This window comes from Diadema antillarum, unplaced genomic scaffold, assembly GCF_040938485.1.
Source record: "Diadema antillarum isolate AM-2024a unplaced genomic scaffold, OU_Dant_1.0 seq00001036_RagTag, whole genome shotgun sequence".
Taxonomy (NCBI): Eukaryota; Metazoa; Echinodermata; class Echinoidea; order Diadematoida; family Diadematidae; genus Diadema; species Diadema antillarum.
Window position 1 is genome coordinate 4,968 of NW_027271868.1, and position 21,787 is coordinate 26,754.

General features: G+C 40.0%; 1 protein-coding gene across 1 annotated transcript; it reads left to right on the plus strand.

Moving 5' to 3' along the window:
* Window positions 1–785: 785 nt before the first annotated feature.
* Window positions 786–18,279, plus strand: LOC139742902 (uncharacterized). Its single transcript, XM_071653411.1, has 12 exons — window positions 786–884; window positions 1,983–2,042; window positions 2,757–2,789; window positions 3,627–3,715; window positions 4,553–4,664; window positions 5,223–5,323; window positions 5,972–6,144; window positions 6,993–7,096; window positions 8,157–8,318; window positions 8,637–8,697; window positions 9,554–11,621; window positions 12,289–18,279. Exons 1-12 carry the CDS (start codon window positions 786–788, stop codon window positions 16,208–16,210), a joined length of 6,984 nt encoding a protein of 2,327 aa, XP_071509512.1. The 3' UTR covers window positions 16,211–18,279.
* The last annotated feature ends 3,508 nt before the right edge of the window (window positions 18,280–21,787 follow it).

Consider the following 21,787-nt stretch of genomic DNA (forward strand, 5'->3'; position numbering starts at 1 on the left):
ATTCAACTCATTCAAGATATGCATAGAAAATCATGAAGATTTCTTTTAGCCATTTTTTTAAATTTGCACTAGCCGAAAGTAGCGCGAAAGAGGCGAAAATTAATGTTACACAATAATTTCTGCGCTCACAGACTTTGTTGTATTTTTAGCCCCCGCATGTTATGTGAATCATACGCCTGTCACATCACAGGCATGAACATCAACCATACCGTAAGAGTAGTGGGGACTACTTAGCATGGATTTATGCTGCCATTACACCTTCAAGTATTTCCAACATACACAGCTATGACAAAACGAAGTCCAAATCCCAGAAAGCAAAATTGTCAATGTACAGTGTACTTTTTTTTTTCATTGGAACTATAGCAACCAAGATCATAATGCTGAATAATTTTCCATTAAAAAAAAAAAAAGAGCATTTGGAAATGAAATTGAGTCCCTTCCCCTACACATTGAAATAACTGCATGTATAATGACCTGGAGAATGCGCAACTTACTTGTATTGTTTTTTATGTTCCCAGACATACAGTTTCTGGCCTGTTCTTTTCAAAGTTCATAATAGAGTAATAACCTTCAATCATTTTGTTTTCTGTTTAACAACAATGAGAGAATGATGAATGAAAATATGAAAACTGCAGCCTATTTTGGATTTGGTCACCAATTTTATTCTTGGTTAACGTGTGGTAGTGTATGGGAGACTGGTAAGAGCCAACATCCAAAAGCGTTATTGCATAACTTGTGCGTGAGATGATGTGATGTGATGATACCACTCTTGGTCCATCAAGACGATGTCTTACCTATGTGGATGCCACTCTCATCAGCTGAGCACCTTCAAGCACCCTCGCATCTTTGAGAACCTAGTTGCATCTTCTATTGGATCTTCCGCAGTAGATGCATATTCTAGGAAATGCCAATATCATAATATGTAGTAGTGCTGCTTCTATACATAATGAGTTTACTCTCCCCTCCCGAACCCCCTAGCCTACCCCTTCAAAACAAACAAACAAACAAACAAACAAACATAAACACACGTACACACAAAAGGAAAGACAGAATAGTTTCCCATCGGATAAAGGAGAGGAACTGGTTCTACTCATGTCTCCTGTATTACTCTTGAGAAGTGGAGCCTTTATACAATTATTTGGCTGGATATCTAATACATATTCATTTCCCTATGATACTACTTTTTTTAACCTGTATAATAATCAAATTTATTATCATTATTTCTTTTTTTTCTGAAGGATAAGATTGTAGGACAGAGTTGATAGAAGCAGTTTATTTTCAGTACATTTGCACATGCCATCAAACTTTTGCACTGTTTTCATTTCCTTTCCTCTCAGTTTCAAATTTGATTGAGAAGTGATAATTGTTTTAGTGTTCCTTTCCTTCAATGCTAATCCACTTTTTTTCCCGTCAAGTCTTCCATCAAAATGTAATGCAAATGTCTGTTCAAGCAGAATGATGAACTAACATACAAATCTCGAAACTTGAGGGCAAGAAAAAGCCCCAAAGAAAGGCCCAGCTTTAGTTATGTCCATCACATTCAAAAGAAGCCATCTTGTTGATAGATTAAGAAGATCAGAGAAATTGCTTTATCATCTGTGTAGATATTTTATTTAGATCTAAGAAAATGCAGTATCTCCTGTGTAGATATGTTATTTTACACAATGACCATGAGTGAAGACTATTCAACCATCACATTGATGACCAAGGCACAATATGTGCCATACTGCAAACACATTGCCAACTTCACCACTGGCAGTATGTAGATACGCGTACATGCATAAAATCTCTCTGTTTTGCTGCATACGAATTAAGAGCACTTATTACGCTATCGTCACAATGGTCAAATTTGGGGTCGAACCAAAATGGGCTTTAGTGGCATTTCAAAGTTGTTTGAAAGTATACATGTAGTTACACTTTCATCACACCCTAATGGCAGTCCATGTATGCAATGTGTCCCCTTGACTCAAACGGTGCTACAGAAAACGACGGTCCTACCAGAATGGACCATCGTCAGTGTGACAGGAGTATTCAAACTACAAGCAAGTAGTCTTCACTCAAGGCTTGCTCATTTGGAAAACCTCAGGCAATCGTTCAAGTTTTTCTGTGTGGTGCATTGAAGAACTGAAATGTATCTATGTCTATCTATATGTTCCATGGGATGCCATGGATTTAACTTCTCCACCGCTGATGAGCGTTCCAGCTGCATTAGCTCCTTAGGGCTTTGGTGGGGGTAGGGGACCTGTTTGTGCATCAAATATTGCATTTGAATTGAAAGCCTGAAAAATAAACAAAGAAACTTTGTTCCCCTCTTGACAATGAATCAGGCAGAAACTTCAATAAAAGTTGTAATCATAATGCTGAAAAGCAAGGCCAAAATCTTTCTTCAATCTTCTAAAAGCAGGGCATAGATTTTAGGGGAAAATATTTGGCTTTACAAATGAGTTTTATTTTATCAGGCATGAAAACAACTTGCCTTTATTGTGGTCCAAAAGAATATCACTTATATTTGGAAAGTTTAATTTTGAAATGAGAGAGAATTTGATGTAGAGAAGAGACAAAGCAACACTGAGCTAGGATGCCATCAATAATGCTGGATGGATATAGGGACTTTGGAATCCATCTTCTCTGTCGTTAGCTCTGTCAAATGCATCTTTGCACACATCTTCAATTCATTTCAGTTTTCTGTTTTGTTTCTCTTTTTATGTTATAATTTTTGTATGTCTTTAATGAAAAACTCTATTTGGTCCATGCAGGGTCACAAGCTAGCTATTGCAGAATTGAGCAAGGTGAGTGTTCCTGTTTGACGCATTTCATTTGTTCTGCGGCAGTGAGTTTGTTTCATTTCTCTGGTTGTTGGAATGTGTCCGTGTACTTGGAGTGAGAAAAAGGTGAAAAGTTCTTGTCTTGTTGATAGGTCACAACAAACCAGATGTTGATCAAAATAGAGCACTGCAAAGAACACAAGACTGACATCAACACGTACGAGGAGGCCAAAATCAGAATTAGTATTTCAATCATGTTCTTTATAGTATACCTTTGCAAGAATATGTTACCATACCATATCATGAGCAATGATTATACTATTTGTGTTTAGGGCTGTTGGGTGTACATGTAGCTATCATGTAGTTAACTCGCATTGATACAGATATTATTGACTTATATGCAGATGTAGGGACGCATGGTTCATTCATCAAATTTTTGTTATCAAAGATCACAAGGGAAAACTTTAACTGATCTCAGTTGATAAAGTTGAGAGATAATATTCACAATTGAATGATGTGGGCATCAGACACATAATGACCCTTAAAAAAAAAAAGATGATTTAAAAGATGGAAGTGATTTTAAAGTAATTCAAATCTGTTTTACCGTTCTTATGACAGGGTCAATTCCTGTTGAGATATTCCTTTTCTCTGGCTTTTATATTGCTGACTTTATTCAAATTCATTTTCCTTCCCCCCCCCCCTTTTTTTTTTTTGACAAGTGCTTTGCTTTAAAATCTTATTTCTGACTTTAAACAGGAAGATAAAATGACAAGGCAAAGTAGGATACCAAGGTTTGTATCTCCACAATAACTTGACGTGTTAGCCATTGAAATGCTGTTTAAAATGCCCTTGTTGCTACAGAGAGCTGATCTCGTGACTGCCAATGCTCCCGAGGAAGACAAGATAGCTGCCATGGTCCTTCAAGCTGGACAGGAGTATGACCCATCAAGGTAGGACAGAGTGGTCGGCAATGACCTGAGGGTAGCCTTGGTTCCAGGCTTTCCCTTAATATAGGTCCAGTAGCTGTATTCATTTAGAGTAGAATCCTTGAAGTGTGAGAAGCTCGTGCACTGACCTTGTTTTGACTTGTGAAGGGTATGATGGGTATGATGACAGGTAGATACGATAGCAAAATTTATGAATAGATAAATGGATTGATAGATAAATAGATATATAGGATTGATATATAAATAGGATAGATACGTCATTTCTAGTATTTTGCTCATGTGGATTTTATAGATGAATGCATTCATAGATGAACAGATGGGTAGAGGGGAGAGAAGAATGGGAGGCGGGGGAGAATATGGATGAAAACATTTCTGTGTGTCCTAGAGCCGATCAGGGAGGTGAGAAGAGACCCCACCTCCCTGAGGCGATCAAGTAAATTTCAATACACATGGGAAACTGTGTCATTAGAACCTGCCACCCAAACCACAGGAATTGGTGTGGAGGGAATACTATCACCAAAGACAAAGTTTACCTTATGTAATCTTTTGTGTTGATTTGAGTTATTACGCCCTTTGAATGCTACAATGTTCCCTCTAAAAGTGCTGGTCTTATGATTGTTATAAAGCACTCAGTGCCGTAAGCTATGTATTTGACTACTTGATGGTATGCTGTTATTACAGTATGTATTCTAGTGATCTTCATATCACTTATATTTGTTTTGAATAAGACCAAAAAGATTTTGATGCTACATTGAATCAATTGACTAGGTCATTCAACAGCTCTTGCATATCAATGTATGAGAATTGATACATTATGATTTTCCTTCATACACGATGTAGGTATATCGACACAAGACGCATGAATCGCAATGCTGCACCTCCACGAAACTACACATGCCACCGATGTGGGAAGCCAGGTCACTACAAACAGAAATGCCCCTTTATTGGAGATGTGAGTATTGGATTTAGATCATTGGCATATTATCCGTTTTGTAATTGGTTATAGTTTACCTCTGCATGGGTTTAATTGCAAGCAAGATAACAATACGGTGTTGTCTGACTTTAACAAAGTGTCCACATCTAAAATGTTTTAGCATTGGTTGATATTATTTGTCTTAGTTTGCAGAAAGCTTTTTTTGTGTGTGTTTGATACTGTGGTACATACATAAGACTATAATCAGAGCTTGACACTATTTTATTTTACTCGTGTTTTTCTGCTATTCCGAGCTACTGAAATCTTGAGTTTGAAATTTTCATGGGCAGAAAACAAATATAGTGGCCCAAAATATGAGGAAATACAAAAATTAATTTTGAATTATTGCTACCCAATCAGGCCACCAAAAGGTGCCCTGTTGGAAATTTGTTGGCCTGACCTTAATTTCTAGTGGCCCCGGGCCACCAGGCCTCCACTGATGTAGAGCTCTGCTGTAATCCTCGAGTAATTTGCCAACGTTGATTGACATTTCTCACATCATCTGTTCTCAAACTGTCCAATGTTGTCTTTGTCTAGGAAGAGGATCAGAAGCAGAGGTATGCTGGATTCCAAATGAAGACTAAAGCAGGCATCCCAAAATCATACCTGTCAGTTCTGAACATACCCAAGATGGATCTGTAAGTCAACTTTTTATTTTCATATCTATTACAGCTTGTAAAAAAAGTAAAAACTTTATTGTAGTATGATTTATGGTAAAGACTAATTACTTCATTAATCATTTTTTTCTTGCTTTTGCTTCCACGTATGATAGTAATTGCAGTATTATGTTATGTTGCTAAAATGCAGTCTAGTGTGAGTAGTCTTTGCCTTGCGACTCCACTTATTCGATAAGGTGCTGTAGTGTGAATTGATGTGCAGTTACGCCAAATGCAGTGTGAAAATGGGAGTGTTACCTGTAGATGTACATGTCTTCACATAGCCAGTGACTAAGACTTGGTGATAGGTATAAAATTTATCAATAATTGATTTTTAGGACTACATATCTTTACTCTGTTTTGTTTTTGTTTCTCATTTGATTAGATATGCGTTTCATTAGTACTAGTTTTCATGCTTGTCAAATAGTTTTGTGTGCTCTTTATGTCAAGTCACTTTCAAGAAGAAAGAAATAATAGAGTATCATCATCAGCAAAAGTATGAGTGAAATGTGACAGTTGGTATAAAATATTCTGGTTTGACTGTCAATATTCACTGTTTGAAATGGCAAACATTTCCATCAGTATATTCCATACCTTATTCTTTTCTTTACCCATGATGACTGCCTTCAGACAAGCAATCCTCATCGGGAAGAAGGAGAGACCACCGTTTGTGAAGGGGAACTCCCCAGAACCGGTGGAAGAGGAGCCAGAGATACCGGAGGAGCTGGTGTGTAAGATCTGCAAAAACCTGATGACAGAAGCAGTCCTCATCCCCTGCTGTGGAAACAGCTTCTGTGACGACTGTAAGTATCTTCCATAACCTCATTGATTCTTTCTGTGTATCCAGAGAAGGCAACTCTGTATGTTTATGAGTCTTACTGGGGGGGGGGGGGGGGCATTTCATCGAGCTTTTTATCAGATATTCTTTCTGAAAAATTGGCTCTTGGCCAATCAGGTGCAAGGATTTCAGTAACTTAGAACAGTTTGTCAGAATGAAATATCTGACAAAGCATTTGATGAAATGCCCCCCCCCCCCCCCAGTTTCTAGCTCAGCTGCAGAACACCTCTATACTCTGTAACAGTAGAAACATTCGTAACTACATGCCTGAGATTATATATTTCTCATTAGACAAAAATAGCTTCCCCATTCAGTCCCACATCCCTTCATTTATGTCAGTGTGCACATCATCTTCACTTAACTCTACAGTCCAAAACACTATTCAGAGGAGACAATGCTGAGATGTAGTTTCAGTTTCAAAGAGAAAGAAGAACAAAAAGAAAGATTAGAATTTTAAAATTATAAAAGGAGGGAGATGAATGAAAAAAACAAACTTTCTCAAACCTTTTCCAAATGGAAAGTGAAATCACCATCTAGCCTCATATTTTGAGAGTCAGTATTAAGATGAGACAGCACAAATATTTTCTAGATATGATTCATCAGAGAATCTGCGCATATGAATACAATACATTTTGTTGTTGTTAATGAGATGAATATAATTTTGATTTCTCTACAAATATGATCATTAGCAGTTTGCTGAAAAATTAGATGATTATCATGTCTTTTGTTCAAGATTAAAAGTACATAAGAAATTAAGTATAGTAACAGGATTGACTTACGTCATTTTCACCCACTTTGTCCCTCTGCATTCAGGCATCCGCAATGCTCTGCTTGAGACAGACGACCACGAGTGTCCCAACTGCCATGAACAGGACGTCTCGCCAAACTCCCTCGTGCCAAATCAACAACTACGGAAGGTCAGTATCTATCAGCATTTTGTCTCATCAGGAGGCACATAGTAGACCATTTCCGCGTGGTATTAGTGATCAAATTCTGTCTGCTTTGTTCATAGTAGATCACTTTAAAGCCTCGGTAGCAAGGGGAAACGTAGGTGGTCCGATAGAATTTGCTGCCCACCTGGGCATTCAAAAAACTCAAGTAATGCTTTTTAAAAATTATTACACTATTTCAAGTTATTATTTCACCAGAACATATGCAGCTCAGAGTAGTCCAGAGGAATCCAATCTATTTAGCAACATCATTAGCACAAGTAATGCATGAGAGAGAGATAGAGCATGAATTTACTGTAGATGCCGAACACTTTGTGGGGCTTAGGCCTATATTTTCGTGAATTTAATCAATCAATAAAATTTGCAACTTTAAAGGGACTGTACAGTACTGGTTGAGGTAAGGATTCTTGTTGTGAACATTCCTAAGTGAGATGATGAAAAGCCTCTTATGAAATATGAAAGAGCATGTAATTCTAAGAAGGATTCAACGTTTTATTTGATGAAAATTGGTTTTCAAATGGCTGAGATGTCCAAAAAAGTGCTAATAATAAAAGGCGACATGCCCCAACTTCATTAGTATCTCTTTCTATCACCTTGTTTTTGGATATCTCAGCCATTTCAAAACCGATTTTCATCGAATAAACTTTTGATACCCCTTAGAACTGCATGCTCTTTCACATCTCATAGAGTGGTTTCTGAATATCTCACAAAACGTTAAAACTAAAAGCTAAATCTTCACCTCGACCAGAACTGTACACACCCTTTAACAACCTGCCAAAACGTCACCCTCCGGTTGCATGACTACTTGCCTACATGCAACATGGGCAGGCAGCAGCTGCACACAAATACCTAGCCTACTTTGTACATATGCATGCCTATATTCCGAGGGCATGCAAGCAGTATGATCTTTACATTCCCGATGGCAAACTGAAAATCGCCGTACAACTCCTAATTCGTGAAATATGCCTGTGAAATAAATGACATCTGTCAGTTTGCTAATGAGATTCTCAATCTGTTCTGTACACAGTATGTGCTAAACTTCCAAAGTGAGACAAACTATGTAAGGAGATCCAAGCCAAAGTCAGTCCCTCAGGAACCAGTGTCAGAGCCAGCCCCACCCCAGCCACCGGTATCATCTCAACCTGACCCCACCCACAGGAGTGATCATCGAGAGCATTGGGAACAGAGGGTAGGATCTTTGTGTGACTTCATCCTCTTTGATAAGATTGAATAGAATGTAAATCAGTGCAATCATTGTAAATGTCATATATGATAGTTCACATTCGTGTGTTAGAATTTCAATTGCATTACTTTCCTGCCACAAAAGAAAAGTTCTGTATTGTTTGGCGACTGTGACAATATCAAACAGAGATTCACCTTTTTATTATTTCATCAATTAGTATAGCACATGTGCATCGCGTAATAAATCGTGACAGATACATGTGTTTCTTACGCAGAACTAGTGAAAATTTATGATTGTTTCTCATTTATATTGTTTTTTTAACAGACAAGAACCTTGCCAACCTTGGAACAATCACGTGAATATCATGACAACCAGAGATATCAAGGTAAGTGTAATGCATACTTCCAGATTGACAAAAGAAATTGGGGTTGTTACCATAGAAATGCTAGAGACAATTCTCACCATTTCACCTAATATATGTTAAATATGTACACACATACTTCTGTCAAAACAATGTAGTGAACTTCAAAATCCCCACTGAACCAAATGTTGTCTGTGTCTGTGATTCTCCCTTGTGACCCTCTGATAATTGAACTTTTCACAGACCATTGTTGTGACAAACAATTTTGATAACTTAAAAGCACTAGTGCTTTTGAAACTTGTGCAAGTAATATTCCAAAAATGGTAACAATTAGTCTGTTAGTCCACATTTTGGTATGTCCCCCTTTTCATCTATATACCTCAGTAAAGGACAGTGTTTGAATATCAGTTTACCTGTTGAAGTTGTGTCCTTTATGTTATGCCTTTCTCATTTTTCTTTCCCTTCACTTGTATGTTTGACACTTCCTACATATTTCCTTGCTCTCTTCAATTTTCTCTTCTTACCTTTCCCTTTTATTTTATTTTCTTTTGTCCTTCCTAATCTATTATCTCCATTATCAGTCATCTTGATCTTCATTATCAATCATTCACTCGCTGTTGCTTTTTTGTGATTGTATAATCTTACATTTTAATAGAAGTATGATGGTATGACTATGTATGTTATTATGCAGTGGAAATGCACAAATTCTGCAATCCAGTTATCTGCATGGCTGCAAATGAATTGTCAATAAACCGTTACTACAACATTACTACTACTACTACTACTACTACTACTACTATTCTTTTAACTTCTGTTTGTGAAGTTTTCTTGATAACCTTCCGTGGTTTGTAATTTAGATCTCTGCTCTTACCCCTTTTAGGTGGTTTTTCATATCGGGGTAGAGGCTCATACAGGCCTTACCAGTCCAGATACCACTCGTCACGCAACTACAATGATTACAGTGACTATGACAATCACAGCTACAAACGTGAAAGCAGAGATGAACATTCAAATCACTACGGGCACCGCTCTCACATTAATTTTGAGTCAAATGTGCGGCAGCAGGAACACCAGCAACAGCGTGGTGTGCATGGACCTCCGTCATCACAACCACATTCCCAAGAGCAGCAGTCATACCACCCGCCACCACCTGCTAACAACCAACCACCACAAGCACCAAGTTATCAGCAGCCACCACACGCACAAGGTGCACACCATGGGTATCAGCAAGCCCAGCATAGTAGCCAGCAACCTCCAGGACATCAAATTGTTCATCAACAGCCACCTCCTAACAGTCATCATCCTCCGCAAGGATATCAGCAGGTTTCACAAAGTCAGCAGCAGCTGCCACCCATTCAACATCCACCCCCACCTGTTCAACATCCACCCCCACCCGTTCATCAGCAACCAATGCAGATTCCCAATTTGCCGCAAGGCAGTCAACATCCACAGCAACCACCCCAACCATCACACCCGGGGCATCAGCAGCACCAACAAGTACACCAGCAGCCACCTCCACAGGTACACCAACCACCACAGCAGACACATCAACCAGCAGTGCAAGTACACCACTCACAGCCACCACAAGTGCAACAGCAGCAACCTGGAATCCACCCTCAACCACCCAGTTTGCAACAGCAGCAACCTCCAATCAATCCGCAACAACCTCAGGTGCAACAGCAGCAACATCCAGTCCACACACAGCAAACACATGCACAACAGCAGCCACCCTCAGTCAACCCGCAACAACCTCAGGTGCAACAGCAGCAACCTCCAGTACACACACAGCAACCACAAGTGCAACTGCAGCCACCCCCAGTACACTCACAACAACCACAAGTGCAACATCAGCCACCCCCAGCACACCCACAACAACCACAAGTGCAGCAACAGCTACCCCCAGTACATCCACAACTACCACAAGCGCAACAGCAGCGGCCACCAGTTAACCCACAACAACCACAGGAACAACAACGGCAACCAGTGGGTCACCCACAGCAACCACACACGCAACAGCAGCAACCTCCTCACCCACAACAGTCCCAAGTCCATCAGCAACAAGTTCAGCAGCAGCAGCAACCACCGCAAGTTCATCAAGGACACCAGAATCAGCTTGCTGGCCAGCAGCCATCAATGGTTCATGCAGGACATTCTCATCCACCAGTATCAACAGCTACACATACACCTCCAGTACACCAGCCTGCATCAGTACCTTCCCAGACCCTGCTTCAATCCACTCCTCAGTCAGGTGTCAATGTTACTTCTATATCACAGCAGCAACAAGTGCCTAGTTCAGTGGTGACATCGATGGCTAGTGAGCAACCAGTATCTACAGCTCATTCTCATCCGGTGTCAGTAGCTCCTGTGCATGCCAGTCAAGGGCAGCATGTTCCAACAGCACCAACCCAAGTGGCTAGCTCTGTTCCATCATCAACCCATATGGCAGTAACACATCTTGTCTCATCCTCATCGAGCCAAGCAGCTGGTGCTCAAGAAAACTCTTTAAAGTTGCACCAGCCACACGTTGGTCAGGCTCACAGTGCCTCACTGGACGCTGTGCACACAACCACTCAGTCTTCCTCACAAGCTCCAGGGCACGCACCTCCTCAAGTTCCACAGCAGGCCCAACCAGGTGTGAACATTGCTTTCAGCCAACCACCACCCTCATTAAACACCCCATTGCCCCAAGTCCTCAGTGGACCACAGCCGCCCTCGTCTGCAGCTGGGTCAGTGTCTGCCCAACAGCCCCCTTCTCAGGCTCACCCAGGACAGGAGTCTGGTGCTCGTCCAACTCAAGACCCTGTAGCACAGGCACAATCTGGTGCACCAACATCACACCCAGGGACATCATCCACAGGATCAACAGTACCGCCTCCTGCCACCTTGCCTCCAGGACTACCTCCACATGGCATGCCTCCAGGTCCTACTGGTCCTCCTGGTACTGGAATGTAAGTTCATGTCACCTCAGCTGAGTAAAGTCGAGTGAGCTTTATTCAAGGCATTCAATCTTGTTTTTGAGCATCTTATCATGCACACTCTAAGGCCTATTTTTAAGACAACTAAAGATGTGTTTTATGCATTGTATACAAGGCCCTACAAAAATTTCACAAAGAACTTGCATTATTGGGCAAGCTGAAATCTCTCTCTATCTTATGACAAAATTTTAAATTTGCAATCTCTCAAAACTGATGCGGGAAAAAAGATATTGATGGCTCTACAAGGTGGCAGAGGATTTTGCACACATCGCCATGTTTGTGTTATAGAGCTGCTAAAGTTTGATTTCATTGTGCTCACAAAGTCGTAATCCAAGTGAGCATGTGAAGTGCTTACATGGAGTTCACTGCATTATTAGCAGTGACATCTGCTGCAAAGCACATGACTTACCAATATTTCAATAAGAAATGAGTTCATCAGATTTCAATACTCATTCTGCATGGGTGCATTGTACTGTAACTCTTGAAAGGGGTAAAAATCAGGCACCAATTTATATTCATTCCTTGCACTACAGGGTCCTTCAACAATGGCATCATTGTACTTAGATGAACATCATCATTTTGTGTAATTGCTTCAGTGACCAATAAAAATGTGCTCTTCATGTTATGTCTTTTTCTACAGGTATCATTCACATGATAAGGAAGCAGATGATGTTGCTCAGGAAATGGAAAAATTTTGCCAAGATCAGAAAAGGGTGTTGCAATCACCACACAGCTCATACTCCTACTCAAGAAGCTCGCGCTCATGGACCAGCAGCTCTGGATCCTGGTCCCGCTCCCGGTCTCGTTCGAGGTCCAGGTCTGGATCTAGTTATACTTCATGGTCAGGGTCCAGGTCAAGATCGCGGTCTCGTTCTCCATATTCAAGATCCTGGTCCAGATCCAGGAGAATTAGACCAGACTCGCGAGATCGGTCTTTTTCACCAAGGCGGCGACGGTCACGTGACAGGTTTGATCCACGGGGCAGACAGTTTCCCCCAAGGAGAGGTCACTCTCAATCTCCACCACCAGATTTCAGGCGAAGGGGTAGAGGAGGCTACTACAATCAACGTCACTTTCAACCCCGTGGCCATCCCCGATATGGTCCAAGGTTCTCACGATATGAGCCGAGGCACAGACCCTTTGATCACTTTGATCAGAGGTATGGTGAGCCACCACAGTATGCTTCATTCAACAATCCTCCCAGTGGACCACCAGGAGGCCCACCCAATGCCCAAGCAGGAGGCCCCCCTGGGCAAGGCATGGTTCCTCCTCACCTACCACCTGGACCGCACAATATTCCACCACCCCACAATATTCCACCCAATATTCCACCACCACACAATATGCCTCCCCATGGCCCTCCCCTTGGCCCACCTCCAAACTTTCCTCCTTTTGACCCAAACTCTCCAAACTTTGCCCCCCAAGGTCCACCTCCACCACGAATGGATATGGCCTATAGCCAAACGTATGAGGGACACAGGGACAATGCACCGTACTGGGGTCCGTCTCAGGGTCCCAGGTTCTCCCAGCCAGGGTCACGCTTTCCACCTCAAGGTAGTGAGGGTGGTCCTCCACCTCTGTTTCCGGAAGGAGAATACCCTGGTGAAGACTACAGAGGGCGTCAGGGGTGGAACCGGAGAGGAAGGGATCATGACAGAGAGAGGACAAGAGATAGGGATCAGAACACGGATCGAAAGGCCAGAGAGTCAGACTCAAAAATGTACAGAGAGAAGAACAGGGACAGTAGGGACAAAGAGAAACACAAGTCTGGACCAAATGAGGAAAATGCTGTCAAGAATACTGATGTAGATGTAAAAGAATCAAGTAAGAGTGACAATAAGGAGAAAGATAAGGATAAGAAAGAAAAAGACAAAGAGGAGGATGGAAGGAAAAAGACTTCTCAAGAAAAAGGAGATGATAAACCTAAGGACCGGCAAAGGAGGAAGGAGAATGTAAAAGATAGTGAATACGACCGTGACAGAAGTCGAGAGAATGATCGTGACAACAGTCGTGAGAATGACCGTGACAGACCAAGGGAAGACAACCGCGAGAGAGGTCATGAGGTTGACCGGGACAGAGGTCGGGATGCTGATCGCGATCGCGCTCGAGAGTCAGACCATGACAGAAGTCGGGACACTGACCGTGAAAGAGGTGGAAACACTGATCGTGACAGAGGTGGCAACACTGACCACGATAGAAGTCGGGACACTGACCATGACAGAGGTGGGAACATTGACCGTGACCGAGGTCGGGAATATAACAGAGAAAGAGGAAGGGATAGTGACAGAGATCGCTATGAACGAGAAAGACTGCAAGAAATCTCATGGGAGCGTTATGACAGGGAGAGATACAGGCATGATCCTGACAGGGATAGATTCTATGACAGGGACAGGGAAAGATACGAGAGGGAACGGGAGAGATATGAAGCAGAACGGGCTTACAACAGAGACAGAGACAGGCACCCAGACAGGGAACGGGACCTCGGCAGAAATAGAGATCGTTACCGCGAAAGAGACTATGAAAGAGAACGAGAAAGGCACTACGATGACAGAGTCGACCGAGAGAGGGACAGGAACTATGAGAGAAACTTTGAGCAGGAAAGATATGAAAGGGAAAGGGATCACGACAGAGAATACACAAGGGACAGGGACGATGATCGGGACAGAGAAAGACATCAAGAGCATGACAGGGAGTCAGAGAGGGACAGAGAACGAGACTATGACAGAGACAAGGAAAGGGAAATTGGTCGCGATCAAACACAAGATTCAGGAAGGGAGAGAGGGAGAAGCAGAGAATATGACAAGGAAGATGACAGAGAATCTTCAAAGAAGCGAGAGGAAGATAGTAAAAGCAAACGGAGAAGAAAGGAAGAAAACGACAACGACCGGGAAGAGCGGATGCGTCAGGAGAGAATTGGAGATGAGAAATACAAAGAAGAGAGGGAAAGAGACAAAGAAACAAAACACAAAGACAGAGAGACAAAACACAAGCCGAAGCGAAGGCACAGTGAAAAGAGAAACGAAGAAAGGGAGTCATCAGTGGATGGAGTGGAGAAACAAGATCAGAATGTACGTAACAGATCTCGAAGCCCTGGGGAAGACCAGCATGAACAGCAGCAGTCTAGTAATGAGGTCTTGAAGTCTTCCAATGCAGAGACAAGTGTTAAGAAAGCAAAGAAGAGGAAGAAGCAGAAGGAAATCAAGGAAAAAACAAAGAAGGTCAAAAAGCGCAAACCTAAAGCTGAAGAAGACAACAGCCAGGAGTCGGGTGTTGAAGTAGAGGAAGGAGATAAAAATGATGAGAAGTTTGAAAAGGATAAAAAGAAAATCAAGAAATCCAAGGATGTTGAGCCTGAGATCAGTGACCAGAAAGTAAAGAAGGTGAAGAAGAAGAAGCCTAAATCTGTTGCCGTTGAAGTCATTCATGATGATGTCTTCTCATCTGGTGGACCCTTGAAAAGCCCGCTGAAATCCACAATCAACATAGTAGATTACTCAAGCACTAGTTCTGCAGGGTTGAGTCCAAAGTCCAAGATGGCAAAGATGATTGATTCACCACTTCCTAAAGGATCAAAATTAGAAGGCAGACTCGGTGCGACAGTCACTGACAGCAGACGAGTTGTGGTTGCAAGGTCACCAGACAGGCCCCGTGACAGGTCCCCTTCTAGGAAAGGTGAGCCAAAAACATACAAGAGGACAGTCACGCAGATTGATTCCAAGCCAGTGAAGGTCAAGTCTGAAAAGTCAGAGCGACTCAAACCCGACAAGCATAAAGACGGTGATGACGAGGGCACGCATAAAAAAGAAAAAGGGAAGAAGAAGGTGAAAAAAGTGAAAGTTAAGAAGGAAAAGTCTTTGAAAAGAAAAAGCAGTGGAGATGCAGAGAAGGATCATATCAAGAAAATTAAAGTGGAAAGGCAGAGTGATGATGAAGACGATGATAAACCGGTGGAGACGGAAGAAAAGCCCATGGAGACAGATGAAAAAATAGAAGAACCTAAACATAGTGAAGTTGAAAATAAAGAAAAAGAATCTAACGATGAAGCTAGTGACATGAAAGAGAAGAAAGAGTCTGCACAACCTGATGACCCGGAAGATGAAGGATGCAAGTCAGTCCAAGATGACCAAGATGCAAAAAAGGGCAAGACAGCAAGGCTGTCGGTCGATCTGGGTCATGATGAGGAGCAATTCAATCCGGACTATGAGGAAGATGCAGAGGACGTGGACGCTCATCATGAGGCAACAAAGAAAGCGCGTTCCAGCGCTGGTGACGAGGAATCTGACCATTCTACGCAGAGTGAAGAAGAAGAGGAGGAGGAAGAGGAAGAAGAGGAGGAGGAGGACAGGAGTGCATCTGTCAGCCCCACAAGGACTGATGGTAGTTCTGAGCAGGAGAAGAGTCACAGAAAACATCGCAAACACAAGAAGCACCACAAGAAGCACAAGAAGAAGAGCAGCAGCAGCAAGAAGCGTGATGAAAGTGAAAAGAGTTCTTCATCCCACAGACACAAGCATAAAAAGTCCAAAAAGTCAAAGAAGAGCAGTAAACATAAAGACAAATAGCATACAGACAATAGGGATAGCAAACAAGTAGCTATGGGAAAGCAAAGTATCAGTATTTTAAGTGTGCCAGCAATATTCAGAAAAGAGATGTTAGTATGATTTCTCATTTTTGCAGGATCTTAAGTGAGAGCAAAGTATGTCGTTACAAAATCTGTTTTTACAAATGATAAGTTTGTCTTTTTGTCCTCTGACTTGTTCTGAACCAGTCAGCTGGAAGCCTTTGTTATCACCTTTATGCTTGTTGAAGCAGCAAAAACAAAAGTGGTACACATATCAATCTAGTTGCCCAATGAGAGTTACAAAAGTATGTTTCGCTCTTAGGTTATGAAACATAAGGAAATCAAGAATGCTTTGAGTGCCATGTGTCAGATTTCACTGTGGCAGTGATGCAATTTGACTGTCAATGATTCTGTTTTTCTTCAAAGTTCAAAAAGTGTCCCTGGATGTGTACAATGTGACACAATCTCATACGCTTTTTACTTGTGGGATGAAATTAGAACCTGCTCAGTAATGATAACTGTTTTCTGGTGTTGATCAAGTTCTGGTAAGAAAACTGTTAAATTCATGTGCTATTAGACTTTGTGATTTAAGACATGCCAAATTAAAAAACAAAGTTAAGAAAGGAAAAAATTATTCACAAGATGAGGGATATTTTATATTAGGTAATGCAAAACAAAAACAAAACCAGCAGATTTGGTGTGTATATTCATGTTCTTTTATTATTCTGAATTATTTTTGAGGCAAGGGGTTTACCTCACAGCTGAATTGAGTGATGTACTGATACAGGCATCAAGAAAAATGCTCAAAAAAAGAAGAAAAATATGAGAACTTTGCTTTAACAAAAAAATTATCTGTTTTACAAGAGTTAAGTATTTTGTGTTTTTCTTTTAAATGTTTGGCATAGAAAGTCTCTTTTATAATACATGTATGTGAATTTATCCAATTTACCATTTTGTTTCTAAAGAAACAGAGTTTGCTGAGTCTGCTTACCTGGTAATGAGAAGCCATGGTCATGTGGTTTTTACACTATGATGCATATCCAAATAAGAAAGATCATTAATTCAAGAAAATTTGGTTCAAGTTAATGGTGACACTGCACATTTGATGTTTACAGTCTTCAAGGCTTGCATGAATGCCTTGGAAGTGGATGAGTATGGATTACATAATTTGCTTTTGGGATCTTGTTTTGTTGGTTCCAGTGTTGGTAGATGTAGTAATCTTGTTGATTTTTTTCTCCTTGCTCTTCAAGAGAGGAGGTGGATGACAATACTTCTTTAGCACTGGGAACCTCCCTGCTCTTGAAGAACGGTATACTGCACACTTGTTAGTGAAATGCTCAGGTTGTTTAACCTGGATTTGAAAAATTAGAGTTCTTTGTGTGACATTACTCTTTGAAATGTGACTGTTGAAGTTGACATTGATTACAGCAGTATGCATAAGGCAGTAAGTGTAATTTGACAAAACTTTGTCCCAACAGGAAAGTAAGATGCCAGTTACCTGTAACATAATTTTATCTAAGTACAAGTACGTATGTGTGTAAAGAAATTTTGTAGTCCACATGAAGCAGCAGTTAGAATCGGGGGACAGGAACTTTGAATTGTGATCAATGCCTAAGAACTGTTGTTTTTATTGCAACTGATTGACAACTTGTCCTACATTGACGTAGCTAAGCACCAAATTTATCAGTGTTAAGTTGTAGCCATGATAAAAAAATCATGGGCACACAGACTCAGGCTGGATTCGAACCCATGACCTCCTGACCACCGGACAGGCGTCACATCCACTAGACCACCAAGCTACCGCATGACAGCCAGTGCTACTTCTAGTAATCTCTAAAGCATGCAACAGGTACTGCATGTCTGTTCATGCTTCTATTGTCTTGTGTCTTTGTTATCAGGAGAGCATACTCAGACTGTATCTCACATTACAGGTGAGTTCTGTATTGAAGACTTGGAGTTGTCTTGTGTTAAAGGGATAGTACAGTTTTGGTGGAGATGAAAATTTGGCTTTTAAATTTTTGCGAGATACCAAGAAAACACTTACGATATAGTACAGAGCATACCATCTTAAGAGGAATTCAAAGTTTATTTGATGAAAATTGGGTTTGGAATAACTGAAACACCCTAAAACAAAGTAAAACAAAGCGATCGTAATAAAGTGTGGGTCCCACACTTTATTATAATTACTCTGTTTTGGATATCTCAGCCATTTCAAAACCAATTTTCATCAAATAAACGTTGAATTCCTCATAGAATTACATTCTCTTTCATATTTCATAAGAGGTTTCTCATTACCTCACCAAAAAATGTTAGAAACCTGAAATTAGGTCTCGGCCAAAACTATACGATCCCTTTAACCTCTTCTTTTTTCTTAGAGCAAACCTCCTTAAATTTTACTTGTACACAATCAGGTCTGTGTGACATGTTGATGATGAGAGAGACCAGTTTAAGTTAGACGTCGATCTCTGAGTACATGCCAGGAAATATTTAGAAGGCAGAGGAATCTGCTTTCTACCGTTTAGATGCAAGTTGTTGTAATGGTTACTGTACTTGGGGAATAGGGAGGGAGAGGGGGTGGTGTTCATGTGGTGTACACTGTGATTGTACAGGCTAGAACAGGATGGTGCTTAGTACTTCATGACTGCAGTTTATGAAACTTGAGATCCTATGCTGCTAGCTCGTGTAAGCATCAATGCCGTCATCCATGCTTTGTTTTTGTTTGTGTGTTTCTGTGTCTGTCTGTCTGTCTGTGTGTGTGTCTGTGTGTGTGTGTGTGTCTGTGTGTTTGACATCACAGGCTGTGACACAGCATGTAAGACACTGAAAAGCTTTCCATAGCGGTTTCATATGTGATCTACTCGAACCTTCAGTGCTAGTTTGTGTGATCTAATATCATCAACAAAGTGATTGCAAGTGTAGTTACAAGCATGTGACAAGTTTATATCATGGATGTGATGACACAGTTCCATGCAAAATCAGATTCGCTCACCTTGCTTCTGGAAAAGGCAATCACAGAAAGAATACACTTGATGAATGAATCTTTGTTTTATTTGCTTAACCAGAACACAATTTTAGATTCAATGTGGCATGTGCTGTTCTCATGCTGTTAGACTTTCCTTTAGTGTTTTTTTTTTAAAGCTCCTGTAGCTTTGTGGAGAGAGCTACTGCCCAAGGAAGTTATGAAGATAACGGCAGTTATGAGAAGTGTCAGTTTGGTTGCTGACAGCGCTAAAATTGTTTTGGTATACTTTGTTTTGTTGTTGTTTTGTTGTATTTTTTAGTATTGCAGATATATGTCCAGTTCATTTCTTGTTTTGTATGGCGGCCTAATGTGGCGAGGTTCTCACATTTGTTTCAGTATGTGCAATGTACAATATGACATGTATTTCTCAAAGCTGTCCTTTGTTACGTGTATTTGTTTGATTGTTTTTGAATGTGATGGTAGTGAGTTATGGGAGTTATGATGTTTGCACAAGAAGAAATATTCAAGTGCATCTTCTATTTTCTGAAATGCTCTGTGATTGGTGCAAAGTGACAAATTAACAATTATGCCTTATTTAAACTTTATGTGTATAATATATATGATTTGCTTCCAAAGGAAAAGAAAATGAAAGTTTTAGAATTGTTCCTTTTTCAGCCCAATCATTTATAAGATTGATGCTGAATGAGATGTGACTGTACTGTGTAAATACCACAAAGGATTGTAAATATCGGTGAAGATTATGTGATATTGTTAATAAAATAGAAAAACGAACTCATTTTTAATGTGCATTTTCTTTTTATGTCAGCAAAAAAAGAATGTTTTGAAAGCTAGTATGCTGTATGTTTGTAAGTGCGTATCTTTTGTGTTTGAGTGTACTGTAAACATTTGAATAAGGCACATTATTATATGTGTTCATATATCAATATATACAATTTAAGAGTTTCCATGTGCATTTTTTGAATGAAACAGATTACTTAACAGTCAGTCATGAACCAACAGAGCCATTTTACATGTAACAGCTGTTATAGTTATGATGTGATAAATGCTAGTACAGGTGTGTATATTAAACTTGCATAGAATAATGTATTGACGTGTGTGTGTGTGTGTGTTTGTGTGTGTGTGTGTATATATATATATATATATATATATATATATATATATATGTATATATATATATATATATATATATATGTATATATATGGGCCGTGACGCGAGAAAAGAGCCCTTGGGGCATTAAATACCGAAAATGAATTTTCACCTCCACTTTGTGGAAGGAACTCTGACGTATTTAGATATGCAAACCTTTTTCTGAAATTCCAATCCTAAATGACCCCATTACGTCATTCAAAAAAGCATGTTTTCTCCAAATCCTGTCACTTTTTGATGCGTCTATGCATGTGCGCGCAGTTAGCTAGTTGATCTTTTTTTTTGCGCGTATTGCTTTGTCAAACTTCCGCACCGTTTTCTGGAGTTTGCGCGCAGCGGCGCGAAGGGCCCTTTTCTCGCGTCACGGCCCATGTATATATATGTGTGTGTGTACATATATATATATATATATATATATATATATATATATATATATATATATATATATATATATATATATATATATATATGTATATATATATATAATATATATAAGTGTGAAGAGTTTGTGATGGATTCAGGAAGAAGTGCTCTATGCTAGTCAGCCTGAAGATCGTCCAGCAGGGCGTGAATTCGATGGTGGCGGTCTCCATGCGCCCAAGGTAAATGACTATATATATATATATATATATACATAGTTGAGAGATTGTAATAAAAATATTCACACAAATTGCTTCAATTTCAATTTCAAAAAATTCCATTTGCAATATAAAGATTTTGATCCTAATTCATTTGTTACATTACTGCATAATGACCAATTACTATACAGTGTTTATGGAGACCAATGGATATATGAAGTTTGAATGCAAAAACTGATTATATTCATCAAAATGAGATATTTGAGATTAAATCTGAAGGACAGAAAACTATCAAAAATATATATGATGACTTTGATGTCTTGATCATTGAAAAGATTTTTTCTCTGTTCCGTGAGGACTTAAAAAAAGAAAAATGGCATATGTCGGTTCTTGTATTCAGTCTTCTTATACATATATATACACGTGTATATATATAAGAACAGATGACGAAGTAGGATGGTAATGCATTTCAGTCCAACAGTGCTATTTATTCAGACCAAATTTTTGATGAATACATACGTCTTCCTCAAAAATTTGGTTTAAAATAGCACTGTTGGACTGAAATGCATTACCACCCTACTTCGTCATCTTTTCTGTACTGGTACCAACACGTGGACTGCAAGTATCATTATATATATATATATATAATCAATATATAGACATCTTTTCTGTACTGGTACCAACACACGGACTACAAGTACCATTTATCTATATATATTTACATAATATGTATATACAATGTATATATACAGTGCACTCCCGGGGTCCCGGCATTAATTTCCAAATATGTGCATGTATGTTTATACACATTGTTTTTGTTTTTACTGTGTACATAATGTACTTTTGATTTATTTTGTGCCGAATAAATTG

Excerpts from the sequence above, each read along its gene's own strand:
- LOC139742902 (XM_071653411.1), top strand. The coding sequence starts at position 786 with ATGTCTTACCTATGTGGATGCCACTCTCATCAGCTGAGCACCTTCAAG. Across the intron at positions 885-1,982 it reads CTTCTATTGGATCTTCCGCA|AAAACGACGGTCCTACCAGA; the intron begins GTAGATGCATAT and ends ACGGTGCTACAG. Across the intron at positions 3,716-4,552 it reads CAGGAGTATGACCCATCAAG|GTATATCGACACAAGACGCA; the intron begins GTAGGACAGAGT and ends TACACGATGTAG.